This window comes from Physella acuta, unplaced genomic scaffold, assembly GCF_028476545.2.
Source record: "Physella acuta isolate Inbredline_101_S28 unplaced genomic scaffold, ASM2847654v3 ptg001954l, whole genome shotgun sequence".
NCBI classification, from domain to species: Eukaryota; Metazoa; Mollusca; class Gastropoda; family Physidae; genus Physella; species Physella acuta.
In genome coordinates this window covers 5,434-23,165 of record NW_026733459.1, presented here as the reverse complement: position 1 = coordinate 23,165, position 17,732 = coordinate 5,434, and the positions used below count along the sequence as shown (strand labels likewise).

Here is a 17,732-nt window from a genome sequence, read left to right as displayed (position 1 = left end):
TTTTATCAAATTTGCTCTTAAAAGACTATTTAACACTCTAATTTTAACCACTTTTTAAAGTGGAACTATCATTTTTTCATCATATGTTTTGCTATTTTTTTGCCTTGGTGTCACCCCCCTAAATGGTGTCACCCGATGCGGTCCGCACCCCCGCCCCCCCCCCCTCGCTACGCCCCTGCTTTTATGTTAACAATTAGTCCATCAACAAACAATTTAAACAACTTTGTTTTCCTAATTATTTGGCATGTGATTGAATTTTCTTAAGTGATTTGATATGAATTACATAACTGTCAAAAGTGATTTAATATCTTAGCAAGGAAAAAAAAACAACTAAAAACATTGGGTTAAAACATGGGAGAAATAAACATCTGTTATTAAAGTGGAAAGTTTGGCATTAGCTTATAGACTTCAAAACATTTATGTGTTATTATGTGTGTATGCATATTGTATAGGCCTATACACATACACACACACACACACACACATATATATATATATATATATATATATATATATATATATATATATATATATATATATATATATATATATATATATATATAATGGAAAAAAAGCAGGCCCCCGCGCGGATGGTTGGCCCTAGGCCCCGCGTATTCCTAACGCCGGCTCTGGGAGGTGATGCCGTACTTTAGCGAGTGTTCTCGGTCCTGCCAGGCTCGCTTCCCTCAACGGATGCCGACCTAGTCACGGAGCAGATCAATCAAAGTATAATCGATGGTGACACCACTCAGGCGGTCATTCAGAGCTTGATCAGACTTTCTATTTATAGCGGCATACGTCTATAATTATGTATGTATGTATATATATATATATATATATATATATATATATATATATATATATATATATATATATATATATATATATATATATGTGTGTGTGTGTGTGTGTATATATATGTCTATATGTGAATATGTATATACATATATATGAATATGAATATGTATATATATATATATATATATATATATATATATATATATATATATATATATATATATATATATATATATATATATATATATATGTGTGTGTGTGTGTATATATGTCTATATATGAATATGTATATACATACATATATATATATATATATATATATATATATATATATATATATATATATATATATATATATATGTGTGTGTGTGTGTGTGTGTGTGTGTATATGTGTGTGTGTCTAAATAATAACATACTTCCGAATTTGATTAAGGAATGCCTACGTCGCATATTGAACATCTGGTGGCCTGAGAAATTATCCAGTGCTAATCAATGAAGGAAGAAACTGGGCAAACCCATATTGACAAACACACACAACATCTCAAAATGAGGATGGATTTGACACACTTTACGTAAACTTTTCAGCAACATCATCAAACAGGCATTAGATTGGAATCAACAAGAAAGGAGGAAAGTATGTAGGCCAAAACTAAATTGGAAAAGATCAGCTGTTAGTGAAGCAGAAACAGCCGGAATGACGTGATTCCAGCTTGGAGGAATCGCCCAGAACCGAGTACGATGGAGAGGTGTGGTTGTGTCCATATGCTCCACAAGGGGTCCACGGGAATAACAATGATGATGATATTCATGTGTGTGTATGTGTGTGTGTGTGTGTGTGAGTGTGGTGCAGTGTTTCTTCCAGACTTTTTTCTCCGGGGGGGGGGGGCACTTGAAATTTTCGGGGGGGGCGGTAAACTTTCTTCGGGGGGGGGGGGGGACGACACTGTTAAAGTATATATTTTCGATATAAATTATATAAATTTCACTTCGTTCGGGGGGGGGGGCGGTAAAAAAAAATCGGTCGCCGCCCCCCCCCCCCCCCCGAAGAGATGCCTAGAAGAAACTCTGGTGTGGTGCAACATCACATTATGTATTTGCGACACGTTTAATTCAATATAGTATCGTCCATAGTATCGTCCATGTCACATGTGACGTAATTTTAGGAGGTTCTGACTATGACGTTATTAAGTGATGACCAGAGAGAAAGGGTGCGAAATCTATTCCCCAAAAAATGACGTCATTATTTGACAACACCCCCCCCCCCAGACTGAGACTAATGATTTCAGTGTAACAATGTAACAATTACTAACATCTTTTGTACTAATGCGAGAACCTTTGTTCAAACGTAGTCATTATTTTTTTTTACTGCGAATTTTGTGTCAGCTATTGATTTGGTTGTTAACTAAAGGGACAACACTCCCATTTTAAACTGCAGTCAGAGAAAAAGTTGGATGGGATTAAAGAAATGGTGTGCAGATCAAAGAAGGGGCAAAACAAAACAACAGAATAGCGTGTTCGGTATGTTGTACGTGTGTTGTTTAGGGTTGCGATGTGAACAGATGTTATGTTGACATGGGTGGGGGGTGGGGGCCATGTGTAGCTTCACACTTCACACGGTAGGCTACTTCTGTGTTCTACGGTAGAGAAATAAAGAGTAAAATCTGTTTTTGTTGTTGATATCGTTTTCAGTGATACGGTCAGGTTGGGTGCCTGGGGTTAGGGATAGAGTAAGCGAAACCAAAGTAAAATTTGCGTACCTTTGCCGGGAAAAAATCAATTTAAACTCGTTTTAATTAATTTTAGTAGGGGTCGGCATGGTCGAGTCAGTAAAAGCTTATGGTTGCCAAACCGAAAAGTCTCGAGTTCGAACCCTCGGGCAGATGAGGCTCGTTAGCTGGGGACAGCCACTCTTCTAGGAGAAACAACTCCAAAATCAAACAACTGCAGCCTTGTAGTTTGTTCTTGATTGGACAAAGGCTATGGAAGCAAATCCAAAAAGAAAATCAGGCTGAAATCGGAGTCAATGGCCTCAATGGCGCATAACGAGTTGACACGTATCCTTAATTGTGATGAAGGCGTGGTCGAGTCGGCAGAAAGCTCAAGGTTGATAAAATTCGAAAATGTCTCGAGTTCAAACCCTCTGGCAGATAAGGCTCGATCACTTCCAACACTAAAAATTAAGAAAATAAGAAGAAGAATTAATTTTAGTGCATTTCAAACGAACAACAAACTTTAACCCCCCCCCCCCCCCCCACCTCCCAATATTCTAGTACGTATCCTGCACTCAGTGGCGTAGCTAGTGGAGGGCGGGTGGGGCGGTCGCCCCGGGCCAAAAGGGGTAGGAAAATTAATTTTAAAGCTCAATTTAAGCTGAAGTGTTGAATTATACACAGTCAAAGCTACGAAAATACACGACAACAAGGCTTTACAGACTGATTTAACTGTTTTCTATATCAATTTTTGGGAGGTAGGGGCGCAAAATCGATAGTCCGCCCGGGGCGCCGGAATGGGTCGCTACGGACTCTGCCTGCACTAACATTTTAAAACAACCTCAAATGGTATTAAACGAGTGAGGATTTAGGCACCGCAAGGCTGCCAAGGAAAATTCCCAAACAAAAACACACAAGGCATTTCTAGTTACGTGTGTTTAACACCTTTCTATTATATCAAATGTCACTGGGTTGTCACGTAGACTGTCACGTAGACTGTCACGTAGACTGTTTACCTACCAAACAAGAACAACACACATTTAGTTCTAAGCTAAGCCGGGCTTCCAAAGGCTATCTCGGTAATATAGTTGTAATACAGTAAGCTTGGGACATGGTAATACAGTAGGCTTAGGTCATAATAATAAAGTAGGCTTGGGCCATATTAATACAGAAGCTTGGGCCATATTAATACAGAAGCTTGGGCCATAGTAATAAAGTAGGCTTGGGGCATAGTAATAAAGTAGGCTTGAGCCATAATAATACAGAAGCTTGGGCCATAATAATACAGTAGGCTTGGGCCATAGTAATAAAGTAGGCTCGGGTCATAGTAATAAAGTAGGCTTGGGGCATAGTAATAAAGTAGGCTTGAGCCATAATAATACAGTAGGCTTGGGCCATATTAATACAGAAGCTTGGGCCATAATAATACAGAAGCTTGGGCCATAATAATACAGTAGGCTTGGGCCATAGTAATACAGTAGGCTTGGGCCATAGTAATAAAGTAGGCTCGGGTCATAGTAATAAAGTAGGCCAGACTTAAAAAATGGTCACAGTACTATAATATTCTTGTAGGCAGGTTAGGTCCCCTCCGATCAATTTACGTCACCTACTACTATTTTAAAATTTTTTTTTTCTTTGTTAACTTCCCTACTCAACTTTAATTCAGCATTGGACTTACCACCCTTTATTTTTCTACCTACCTCACCCCTCCCGTGTAAGGACCGTAATTTTTTTTTTTGACAACACCTTAAACGTGTCACTAACTCTTATTCGTACATTGTATTCTTTCTTCCGTTTCCACGATTTACAGGCGTATAAGTGGTTACAGTTAATAATTTATAAGAGCTGGTTTTTTCGGGGTGTGTTGGGGTGACACCAAGCTGAATATTCAAAATTGTTGCAGATGTTGAGAGTGACACCAGTGTTTCTTCCAGACTTTTTGCCTGGAAGAAACTCTGAGTGACACCCTCCGTTACTACACCCGACCAAGTGACGCTGCTGATATAGACTACAGGTTTTTATTTTTTCACTGCCATATAAATATAACAAATAAGTTTGTACAACCGTGGCGTGACTAGTCGGGGTGTTAGGGGATTAGAACCCCCTCCACATGATAAATTACTGCCTATAAAACTGTTGTAGGTCTACAGTGTGTCGGCGCGTTGGATAAATTACAGACCTGACTTGTTTTAGCACCTCCTGTCTAAAAACTAGCGCAAGCCTGAATACCTTCATTGTCTTTTTGCAATTTGGACAAATCCTGAGCTCATTAGTGGAATTTTTTTTTTGTAATTAGAAAAATAGGAATATGGCGAGATAATCAAACGAATGATTTTGAATTCTAAGAAATTATAAATTACCTCCCTTCTTAGCAGTCAGTTGACCATTTTATTTATTGCGGATTTTTAGGAGTAGTTAAGGGGTCGTGCTTAAATAGTGTGAGGGTTGATGCCGGGAAGAGGAGGTGGTATAGGAGTGATAACATTTTTTTGAAGAACGAAAATTATTAAAACAAACCTGCTCATTTTGATTACAATTATGATTAAGTTGGGTTTGGAGGATGGAGTAGGCGTCACTGTGTGGGTGGGGGGGGGGGGGGAGTTCGCTGGTTTTTTATGACTATGTGTGACCATAGAGTAACATGACGTTATATGGATTATCTTGATCTTTTATTCAATAAAAAACATTTTTCGAAAACTGCATGTCCATATGGCAGTGCAGTTAGGTTCACTGTTATTGTGTAGGACTAGTATACTACACCATGAGGCTTGTATAAGACCAAGTAAGGTACTACATCATGAGGCTTGTATAAGACCAAGTATGGTACTACACCAGTTGGCTTGTATAAGACCAATATGGTACTACACCATGAGGCTTGTTTAAGACCAAGTATGGTACTACACCATGAGGCTTGTTTAAGACCAATATGGTACTACACCATGAGGCTTGTATAAGACCAGTATGGTACTACACAATGAGGCTTGTTTAAGACCAAGTATGGTACTACATCATGAGGCTTGTATAAGACCGATATGGTACTACACAATGAGGCTTGTATAAGACCAAGTATGGTAATACACCATGAGGCTTGTATAAGACCAAGTATGGTACTACACCATGAGGCTTGTATAAGACAAGACCAAATATAGTAGGCCTTACTACACCATTATAGGCTGGTGTAAGAGCTTTATGGTACTACGCATTTAGGCCTTTTATAAGTGCTAAGATTTTCTCATAATTGATGTCGTACAGAAAATTGGGGGTGGGGCAGAATATTTTGTGACGATGTTTGGTGCCGATAAGCTACTGCGAAGATTGATACATTTTATAAAAATATACCAAAACTACTTTTTGAAATGCCAAAGTGTCACATTATTTACGCTTTCTAAGAGTACCGTATCCTCCCCCCCCCCCTCCCCCATTTTTACACATTGTGTAAAAGTAAGCCTACTTTATTATTACACATAATATATTGTTCGGATTTTTTGTTTTATGTTCGGAAATTTCCGCACTTGTTTTTTTAGCTGGAACAAAAACGAAAGAGGAAGTCTTGTTTGAGCATGCGTGTGTTTATATTTATAGAATGGCGACTCAATTATTCGACTCGGATAGCGAAGATGAATTACCTCCTGGATGGGAAGAAAGGGTGACGACCGATGGAAAAGTATATTATGCTAAGTATGATAAAAATCGACATTTCACCGACGCATTATTCTTTTAATAATTTTTTAATCATATTGGTACAATACGTTGTTCGGCACTGTATATTTTCGATCGATTATCACTCGAGTCATTACTCAACAACTCACTATCTAATCTAGTAGGGTTGTCGGTATCGGCCGAGATCGCGGTAAAAACATGACCCGAAATCGCCCATTACTTTCTGATACCGGGCGCACGAGATTTGGTTTTGCATACTAATAAGTTTTTAATTTATGGTAATTAATTAAGTTTAAAAGGTCATTTCCTAATGTTAAATGAAAAGTAGAATGGTTTTCCCATTGTTTTGATGGCTTAGCGATCTGATTGCACGCTGTCTCTGCCTTGGTCTTCCCCCTGTATGAAGGCTAGTTTCAAATACGTTGGAATCACGATTTTTTAAAAGGTTATTCTAGATGAGTGAAGATTACTGAGCAGACATATCTTATATATGTGGAAATGATATTTGTTTTTGGATATTTTGACTCTGACATTAGATATACTCGTTTAGAGGTGGTCACTGTATGTAGGTCGCGTTGCCACCATTGTTATATTTTTTCATCCCGATCTTCCGGCCTTTAAGTTTGATCAACTAACAACAGCATTCTTATGGAATGTGCAAACAAATCTCCTAATTTTTTATTTCAGAATATATTTACATACCCATCTTTAATTTTTTCAGCTCTAGTTCTAGTTTTGCAGAATGTTTTTCCTAAAATCCAATTTTGTCAGACTAGAGTCCTAGACTGACAAGAGTCAGACCTAGATCTAGGTTACCTGTCTGTTGCTATACACTAGCATTGTGCTAACTGTAATTTTAAGTATTCAAGTTCTACTTACCCTTAGATATAGTTATATGCTGAAAATCAGAATCCATACACAATTCACACATAAAAACATTGATCTGATAACTTCATTTAAATTATTACAAAATGGCTTATATGGGCTCTACTTCACCTGCCCAAAATAACAAGGCAGTTATATACACATTACAGTGTTCAAGTCATTTAGATTTCTAACTATGTAGTTCTTACATTCACTGTATTTATATAAAATATTGCTTTAGAAACATTTTCATATTTGCGCAGCAGTTTTATAACAAAATGGCTTAAAGATGGACTCTACTTCACCTGCCCAAAATAATGAGGCAATTATAATATTATATGCACATAACAGTGTTCAAGTCATTTACTTTAGATTTCAAACTTTGTAGTTCTTTCATTTGCTGTATTTATATAAAATATGGCTTTAGAAACATTTTCATATTTGCGCAGCACACAGTTTTTTGGGGTTATGGGAGGAAGCCAACACAAAAATATAAGTTCTGTATTATTTTTATTCATTTCAACAACATTTACAAGTTCTATATATCATTCTAGCTAAACTCTGAAAATATGAACAAAATACAACTGCAATTAAAATAACTATGCTCAATTTATTCAGGTATACCATGACTTGTCACAATTGGCCAATGCAAAAGTAAGGGGATTCCACCCCTCACAAAAAAATTCGCAAAAAAAAAACTATTTGAGCTAGACAAAAAATCTTTTTTGTTTTGTTTTCATTTTGTTGAGCTCTACAAGAATATGTAATTTTTATTTTTATATGATGATTAGTGCTTTTTTACCAAAATCCCTAAATCTAGATCTAGATCTATCTAATGATCTAATCTTAGTAATCTAGATCTATGATTAATTGATTATCACTTGTCTTGTTACTTGAACTCACTTGTAATTTTGTTTCTGCTACTCTTGGACTACTTCAAGACTTCAAGCCTACTTACTTTGTTAATACTACTAGATCTACTTGTACTTACTACTTACAAAGATCTAGATCTGGAATCTAATACTAGATCTAGAGATTCTATCCTAATATATAAATCCCCACGTTCGCACATCTCTCTCTCTCTCTCTCTCTCTCTCTGTCTGTCCGCAAAAATTTTTCGCCGGACATCACGTCAGAATCGGCAGCGATATATCGAGAACTTTTTATGGACTTTTGTTGAAAATAATATGTTAGATGTTTTAAATGTATAACCACAATTTTATTTAAAGAAGAAAAATAAAAAATAAAGGCGTATTCGAATGTAGAGAAACAGTATTATTTATGCAACCGGAAAAGCATTAATACATGTGAAAAAGAACGCATAAAACTGTGACATCACTATTGCTTATACATTAACTAATGACGTCATCTGCTGTGTTTAGAATAAAAAGAAATGAACTATTTCATTCAAATTTGATTTAGATCTACGTACACTATGAAATGTATACAATACAATTTTTTCCGGCCTAAACTCGTAAAATTTATTTTATTTATTTGGATTCTAGATCTAGAGATTCTAGATCTAGACTAGATCTAAATCTACAAATCTACGCAATAACTAGATCTAGATCGAGACGTAGACGCTAAGATCTAGATTTAGACTCTAACTTCTCTAGAATCTATTCCAAAAATAAATTTCTATATTAGGACTAAACTATTTCAAGACATAATTATTTTATACAAAGTCTTTGTTTGGAACTGGCTAATTTGGGATAAAAAAATTAATTTGAAAGAATAGGCATATTCGCGTAAGTTAAGATTTTAAAATACGTCTTTTAATCTCCGTGTTTTCTAAGGTGCCTATATAGCGGAGATGATAGTGTACTTAAACTCACGCAGGTGGTGTGGGTTCGAGACGCACCAAGTCAACTTAGTTAATCTATTTTTTTTTTATTTTGCTCGGGCTAAACTTAAAAAAAAATTCTATTAGGACTCTAGATCTAGATTGTCTTTTTTTTTTGTTTTAAAAATATCAATGTACTTCTTTTCCACATTGTAGTAGGCTGGTTGTTAAAAGGAAATGTGAATCATGTCTCTGTAGTAGATAAATCTGAAGGTAAAATAAATAAAAATTTGATAGAGGAGATTACTGGGCATCTTAAATTTCTTTAAAATGAAGTGCAGTGTTACTGAGCTGAAAGAAGAATCTAGACACAAAATGATTTCTTGGGTTTGCTGAGTCATTCCATGACACATGACTTGTTTATTGAAAAGCTGCAAACACATTTCTAATGTTGTATGCATCGAGCATGCCCAAATATGAAGATGCTTGTGTTTTGAGTTTTATTTTTTCTTCGTTTCTCAATGTGTGTGTGGATTTTCAATTATTTATTTAAACACCTAATTTATAAATAAATTTATTTATAAATGTTGAAATACGCTGGTCTTTGATGTAAGCTGACTATTAAGCTTTGATGTACCACCTACAAACAATTTTCTTAGTTTAAAAAAAACTGGGTTTGACCAAGGTCCCTATTGAGATGACACTTATCCCAACCTCTTACTCAATGTTATGATGAGGTCGTCTACAAGTTCCAACCTCTACTTCATATTATAATCTAGTTTTAAAAATATAATACAGTTTAGTGAGACTGGTAGTGTTTTCATTCAACTCAGACTTTTGATATCAGAGCATCAATTGTTGGTCTCCATCTTTAAGCCATTGTGGCAATGGGACAGATTACTAAATGAACCGAATTCTCACAGTAAACAAACCCCCGTTATGACATTTAAAAAAGAGTACCGCCATCACTATTGGGTCATTGGATTCTCTGCTGATACTCAATTATAGATAAAGCGTTTTTTGCATGTTTAACAGCAATTCTTTATTTCCATTTCCAGCCATGAGAAACAGAACACACAGTGGAAACACCCTGTCACTGGGAAGAAGAAAGTTGTTAAAGGAGGTTATTTTGACACTTTATTTCACCCTATTTCCAAATTATTAATGTTGTTGTTAGACATTAGTGGTTTAATAATTGTTTTAGTCATTTACAAGTTTTATTGTTTTACAATGTAGCCTACTAGTAAATAAAAAAAATAGACATTTTAAAAATAAGCATGGTGTTAAAAAAAACTTTAAAAAATTCTGTAGCCAGCTGAACAACCATTGTAATTTTTTAAAGAACGTCAAATTTTGTTATAAGCGTATCTCATCTTCAGCACTGTCTTAATATTGCTATCCTTAAATATATATCTCTATCACTATTCCTATTTTGAACCTATCCCTAACAGTAACTTTAACATTAACCATAGACATTTTCCTATCCCCAACCCTATGCCTATTCTTCATAACGCTAACCCTATGCATAACGGCCCAGTCTTTAAGTTTAAAAAAAATTCTATTTTCTGTAGTTTTAATTGTTTACTATAAAGTATACTTGTTGAAATATACCTAAACTTCTAACTTTTTATTTTAGTTTTTAGCAATGTAACAAAAACTGGCTTATGAAATCCCACTCATCAGATTATTATTTATCTCTCCAGATCTGCCCTTTGGTTGGGAGCGCAACATAACAGACGACGGAACAGTTTTTTATGTAGAGTAAGAACTGCTTAATCACCCATATCATTTGCTCACTGAGTACCAATACACAATACAATAAATAAATCATCATCATAATCTTTTCCTGTTGGTGCACAAGCCACATGGAACTAATGAAATTGAGTTCCTATGTTTTGATGACATACGTATACTGGTGTAGTCAGCACTATGCCTAGCTGCCTTAATTTCCTTAATGCGAGTCAGGTATGCACCATAGCTGGGTGTATACAGGGACGTTGTACAGACCAGAGTCCAGGTGTGAACTTGAGATTTTTTATTAGCATCTGGCCACATCATTCCAGTGTATTTTATGTACCCAATAATAATTCTCACAATAAAAAGAAATGGTAAATTATATAAAGTAAAAAAAAAAATTTCTTGTCCTCAGCCACATTAATCAAAAGACAACCTACACAGATCCAAGGCTAGCCTTTGCTGAAGAGGTCAAGGACACTCCGCTGGACTTCAGACAGAAATTTGATGGCAGTAGCACAGCCCTGCAGATTCTCCATGGGCGGGACATGACAGGAAAATATGTCCTCATCACAGGGGCCAACAGTGGGATAGGTAATTTGTTGTTTTGGCTGCAGATTCTCCATGGGGGTGGGGAGAGAGGGGGGGGGGGGGCTGACTGGGAAATATGTCCTGATCACAGGGGCTAACAGTGGGATAGGTAATTTGTTGTTTTGGCTGCAGATTCTCCATGGGGGAGGGGGGGCTGACAGGGTAGTATGGTCTGAAAATTAGAAGTTTACAAAATACTTAGTTCTGTGGTGAATGCATGGGTATGTTGGCAATACCCATTAATCAATACAAGATTAAATTTTGAAGATATTAATTAAATATTATATATCAGTTTTAGTCAAGTCATAATTGTTTTAGACAGGTTCCCCTAAATTGTGAAGTGGGAGGCAACTTTTCTTATTTTATGTTTTCCAATTAATCAATTTATCCAAGTAGCTAAAATACAGATTGTCAAAATGCTAAAAAAATGTGATTAATAATACTGCCTTATAAATTTACCTCCCTTAGTTCATCATTGTTATCAACTATAATGTTTTTGATAAATCAAGATACTGTAATTATTTATTTATTTCTTTTTCAAAGTTAATTTATTAAACTCACAATGAGAGTTACTTCCCTTAGTTCACCATGATTTCTCACTGTCCAGGTTTTGAGACAGCCAGATCCCTGGCTCTACATGGGGCTACTGTTGTGATGGCCTGCAGGAACACCCAGTCAGCCCACGATGGCCGCGCTAAGATAATTCAGGAAATGCCCAGCGCCAAGGTTGAAGTCATGCATGTGGACCTGGCGTCCCTCAAAAGTGTGAAGCATTTGGCAGAAAGTTATGAGGAGAAAGGATGGTAATAAATTTTAGGGTTTCATTTTCAAAGCTAGGGAAATATTGCTTTACTAGTTGGTGTTATGTCATTACTTTTAATTAGACAATAAAAATATAAAAACAGTATGACCAAACATTACAAGTTTTATATGTGGCAGTGTTTAACTACCAGGCTGTGTTACTCTTCATCTTTTTCCATTCAGTGCCCAAGACACAGGTGAATTATTAGAATTCACCTGTTTCAATTACCTCAGCACTATGCCCATCAAATCTGGGTAGTATCAAGCAGTCCTGCTAACTCTGGATCCAAACTCCAGACTTTGGGGTTAGCAATCATGAGCTCTACCATCTGACATTCCTTTACCATAACATCTGAGCAGTTTGAAATGGTTGCCACTCTTTACTGATTCTCTTGAATACATGAAATACTGTAATAGATTTTTGATAATAACAATTTAAGAAGCAAGCTTGAGAGAACTTGTGGGACTGCTAATGTCTTAAGTTCAAAGCCCAGATTTGTGTCAGTAGAACATCGCTGGGTCCACCCTGCCATGATGGGTATCTGACTCACGTTAGAGAAAGTGAGGCAGCTGGGTATAGTGCTTACCACACTATCCCTTCTAATGCCGAGATCACAAAAACAAGTGAACTCTTCACTTGCCCCATGCTGTCAGGTTCAAAAAGGGAACTATTTTTTTTAAGAGAACTTTGTGGTGTAGAACACTAATTGAAGATTTTGTTTCAGGGAGTTAACCCTTTACTATCCTATGTGGCAGAGATTTTTCTAATGTTATGAACAGTATTTCTCTAGGTCAACCTGTTCTGGCTGAATAATCCTCATACACATATATTGGGTAACAGCCTCAGCATATACTCAACTGGGGGCATATCTTTACCTGATTATGTGGTGTGCCATAGTCTAACATTTTAGTTAGCTTTGTCTTTTTTGCAAGTTGTATGACTTAGTAAAGATTACGCACCTAAACACTTTTTTTTAAGGTGAAGCCTCGTTACAGGGTGATACGCCTATATACCAGTTTAACTGTCACTGTTGGAGTTTGTGCTTCCACTACAGTGACAGTTCATCTACTGGTGTATTTTTTAGTCATCATATCATTATCTTAAGCAAAGACATTTTTATGCCTTGTCCCTCTAATTTACATTTCGTATATTCCAGTTTGTTCTCTATTTTTGGCCATTTTTTTTTGTGGGCAAATATACAACTTTCAATTATTTTTTTGTGGCCCAAAGATCTATATAACTTTAAATTTTGATCATTTTTTTTTGTGGCCAAATATATAATCTTAAATTTTGATCCTTTTTTTGTGACCAAATATATAACCTTTAATTTTGATCATTTTTTTGTGGCCAAATATTTAACCTTTAATTTTGATTATTTTTTTGTGACCAAATATATAACCTTTTTATATTGTATTTTTACTCAGGCCTCTCCACATCCTGATTCTCAATGCTGCCGTCTTTGCCCTGGGGTTCTCAATGACAGAGGACAACCTAGAGACCACATTCCAAGTGAACCACTTATCTCATTTCTACCTCACCAAGCTTTTAGTCAACACCATGATGAGGTCGGCTCCTGCTAGGATTATCATTGTGTCCAGTGAGTCCCACAGGTGATGTGCACATCTTTTGTTCCTTGCTTTTTTCTGGGTTGTTTTTATAGGAAGTAAGAAGCAAAGACTTTTAAAGTGAGCTGTTTTATTTTCTGGGATTTTTTTTAAAATTACAGTTCTGTTTTATAAGATGTATGAATCAAATACTTTGAATGAGAATTGTTCTGTTATTTTAGAAGAAAAAAACAAGTATTGGTCTAACCTTATGAAATTTAGAGTAAGGTCATTATGTGGCATTAGCTTGTTGCATGTTGGTGTTACAGATATGTTACAGATATGCGTTATTAGTTTCTAAGTGTAATAAAGTACCCTTCCAAACCTTACGACCCATGGGGCAGGTGACGTAGTGTGGTCAGCATTATGCCCAGCCACTTTTTCTTTCCTAACAGGAGTCAGGTATCCATCAAAGCAGGTTGGACTCAGGGGTGTCTTATGGATGTGAGCCAGAGATCTGAGCTTGAGACTTTCATGTTAAAAGTCAAACGCTCTACCATTCGACCGGTCTGTTAGTGTAGTGCCCAGGTTAATGCAGAAGCATTAAATGGAAATGTAGAAGTTAACTCTGAACTTGAATAAAGTCAAATGTTTAGTTTCCTATGTAATTACTCAGCTGTAATAAGTACCTGCCATAAGTCTAGAGATATTAATGGCGGCAGAATATATATTAGCTAAGCAATAACTTCTCAGTTTTTTTGTCAATAGAAAGTATTGAACTCTGCTTCATCTGCTGCAAGGGTCATCAAGTCTAGAGGGTTTTTAACTTTTTACAAATACAGTTTTCCTTTTCTGTAGATTTGTTTCTGATCAAGTTGTATAGCCAAACAGTTTATTTTTATTTTTACACATTTAAAATTTTTTTTATTTTTACAGATTTAGTGACCTGAAGGAAACAAATGTTACCCCGGAGAAGTTGTCCCCCAAAGGCAACAGCTACTGGCACATGTCAGCCTACAACAACTCCAAGCTGTGCAACATCTTGTTCACCAGCGAGCTCAACTACAGACTGTCTCCCCACGGTATAGTGGCCAACGCCGTACACCCTGGCAACATGATGAGCTCCGGACTCGCACGACACTGGTGGTTCTACAGGCTCATCTACGCTCTTGTTAGGCCCTTCACTAAATCCATGGTATGTTTAGCTAGTCTCATAGAGGTTTAGTTTTAGCTAGCAGTTAGGTCTTTCACTCTATCAATGGTACATTTAGATAGTCTCATAGAGGTTTAATTTTAGCTAGCCCTAAGTTAGGCCTTTTACTAAATCCATGGTACATTTAGCTTGCTCTTATAGAGGTTTAATTTTAGCTATCACTAAGTTAGGCCTTTCAGTCTATCAATGGTATGTTTAGCTAGCTATCATAGAGGTTTAATTTTAACTAGCACTAAGTTAGGCCTTTCACTAAATCCATAGTATGTTTAGCTTATTATCATAGAGGTTTAATTTGAGCTCAAATCCTGGTAGGCTCTTTACTAAATCCATGGTAAGTTTAACTAGGTCTCATAGAATTTTAACTTCAGCCAACACTTAGTGAGGCCAGTCACTAAATCCTGGACATAAGTTTAGGTCACATAGAAATGTAACTTGTGCTAAAATCCTGTGACGTCTTTCACTAAATCTATGGCAAATTGAACTTAACATTTTTAACTAGCTAACACCTTGTTAAAGCATTAACCCTTGACTGACCCGTGCACCTGAAACTATATATGATACATTCAAAGCACCATTCACTCCAACACAAGTTTCACTGATAATAATATTTTGAAGATACCAGCAGACCGGAAATAATTAATCTTGCTTAGATGGTTGTTTTTAATTATTCTATCATTAACAATTAATTTTCTACAAGTTATAGTTTTTTGAAATTACATGCTATTTAATTAGTGAAATAAAGCTAATTAAAATGCATCTGCTGTTGAATCGGGATTTGATGATTATAACAGAAATAATACATTGCAATTTTTTTTAAAGTAATTGCAGTGAATGCATTGCCTTTTAATTATTTTTTGGCATTTTAATAATATTTTAATTCAAATAATTCTTACACTCAGATTTATGGTTTTAAAACGTGTTGATAAAGTTTTAAAGTGTCATGGTTTCAAAAAAGTGTCATTTGGCTAGGCCATACAGGTGGGGTAAAAAAAGGTTTTTAATACCTGGACAGTTAAGGGTTAATTTAATCCATGCTAAATTTAACAAGGAAGTCTGACAGATTTTTAATTTGAGCTAACTGTACCATGCCCCACATCTTTTGCTAACTCAAGTCAGTTACCTGTCAGAGCTGGGTGAACTCAGGGACAGCATATAGATCAGAGCCCAGGAATCAAATGCTGTAGAAAAAGTTATGTTGGTTGATTCACATTTAACCCTTGAAAAATACATGGTGATGTTTGTGTATAATAGTGGGCAGCGTGGCCTAGTGGTATAGCTCTAAGCTGCGAACCCAGAAATCTGGAGTTCGAATCCAAGTTCAAGTCAGTAGAATGTCTCTGAGTCCACCCACCTCTGATGGGTACCTAACACATATTAGGCGGCTGGACATATGCCGAGGTCACAGAAACAGGTGAACTCTATTTCACTTGCCTCTTGGACATTCAGGTTCAAAATGGGAACTTTAGGTTTTATGTGTATAATATTTTAGATTAGTTTGACATCATATTAGAAAACTAATGTTATTGGTCAAATACTGCAAACTCAAAATGGTACACCATAAGTCTTCTAACCCGAATGAGTTCAAATCCTAGGTTTTTGTCAGTAGAACTTCCCTGAGTCCACCCAGCTCTAATGGGTACCTGACTCAAGTAAGGAAAAGTTAAGGCAGCTGGGCATAGTGCTGACCACATTATCTTTTATACACAGAGGTCATTGAAACATGCAAACTCTACTTCACCTGCACAATATCCCATCATGTTTGAAAAGGTACTCTATTGTGATCTCTAGAACCTCTCTCTGACGCCCACCTAGGCCTTTTAAGGATTTAGTAAAGTACCAGAGACAGGCATTGTGGGAATTTTAGTTCAGGCCATATTAGCAAACAACAGGGTCTCAAGGGGAATTTTAGTTCAGGCCAAAACACAAAAACATAAAGTATTTATTGAAATTTTGCATCTTCCATTCCTATTGTAATCTCATGGTTTTTTTTTTTTTTAAATTTTCATTGAGAAAAAAAATGGTAAAAGAGAAACAAATGAGATGCATCTCATTTATTATTTATGGCATTGATTGTTGCAGCAACAAGGGGCAGCTACTACGGTGTATTGTGCTGTTGCTGACGAGCTCTCCAACGTTGGAGGTTTATATTTCAACAACTGTTGCTGCTGCCAGCCATCCAAGCAGTCAGAGAACAAAGCCCTGGCTGTGGCCCTGTGGACAGCTAGTGAACAAATACTCAACAAGAGGTTAAAAACGGTCAATAGTTAACTCTTAACAACTAGAAATGTTATAAAATTTTAGGATTTAAAAAAAAAAATTTAGGATTTTTTTTTTTGTTGTTGTACAAGTTCAAGGGTTGTGTTCAGCTGTGTCTTTCAGCACTGGGATCCAACTTTCATTATAATTAACATTCCTTTAGATCCCTTGTGGTAGTGCTCAGATACTGGTTCCCATTGAGAGATTTGTATTTTTCTCTGGAACTGTGGGAACTCACCCAACCTGATCTGTTCATGTTCAGACACACACAACTGCCTGATTAGTTATGAGCATAATTCAAAAGGACCTTCTGATGAACATAATTTAGAATACATTCACTTACATTCTTTTAGGCTTGCTTAAGTATAGTGGGGTGCAGTCTTCCTTGTCTGCGTAAGCGTATTAGGGGTGTAATTCTGGTCTATGTAAGTGTAATAGGGGTGTAATCTTTCTGGTCTATGTAAGTGTAATAGGGGTGTAATCTTTCTGGTCTATGAAAGTGTATTGGGAGTGCAATCCTTTCTATTTAAACATGTTAGGTCACATCGAAATGGCATTAAGGCAAAATTTTCCATTTCCTTTTTAAATATTGTGTACCATCGGTAATTAAAGTTCAAAATTTATATAAAACTTCCCATTCCTATCAAACCTTTCCTATTGTTTACTTTTGCCTGAAATTGGTTCTATTGGCTTCACTGTACTCTACCATTCTATATTGTTACCCTGCAGTCTACCCTTGCTTCACTCACTGTATCTCACCTCCAACCTTCATCTTCTT

The 17,732-nt window shown here is 36.3% G+C and overlaps 1 protein-coding gene across 1 annotated transcript; it reads left to right on the top strand.

The window, feature by feature from the left end:
• The first annotated feature begins 6,056 nt into the window (after window positions 1-6,056).
• Window positions 6,057-17,500, top strand: LOC131931377 (WW domain-containing oxidoreductase-like). The gene is made up of 8 exons (XM_059288176.1): window positions 6,057-6,185; window positions 9,873-9,937; window positions 10,518-10,575; window positions 10,964-11,142; window positions 11,747-11,942; window positions 13,366-13,551; window positions 14,422-14,680; window positions 16,778-17,500. Exons 1-8 carry the CDS (start codon window positions 6,091-6,093, stop codon window positions 16,964-16,966), a joined length of 1,227 nt encoding a protein of 408 aa, XP_059144159.1. The 5' UTR covers window positions 6,057-6,090; the 3' UTR covers window positions 16,967-17,500.
• Window positions 17,501-17,732: the final 232 nt, after the last annotated feature.

Bases quoted from the DNA above. Each gene is read 5' to 3' on its own strand.
- LOC131931377 (XM_059288176.1), top strand. From the start codon at position 6,091: ATGGCGACTCAATTATTCGACTCGGATAGCGAAGATGAATTACCTCCT. The intron at 10,576-10,963 runs GTAAGAACTGCT...TCTTGTCCTCAG, and splicing joins GGAACAGTTTTTTATGTAGA to CCACATTAATCAAAAGACAA. The intron at 11,943-13,365 runs GTAATAAATTTT...ATTTTTACTCAG, and splicing joins AGTTATGAGGAGAAAGGATG to GCCTCTCCACATCCTGATTC.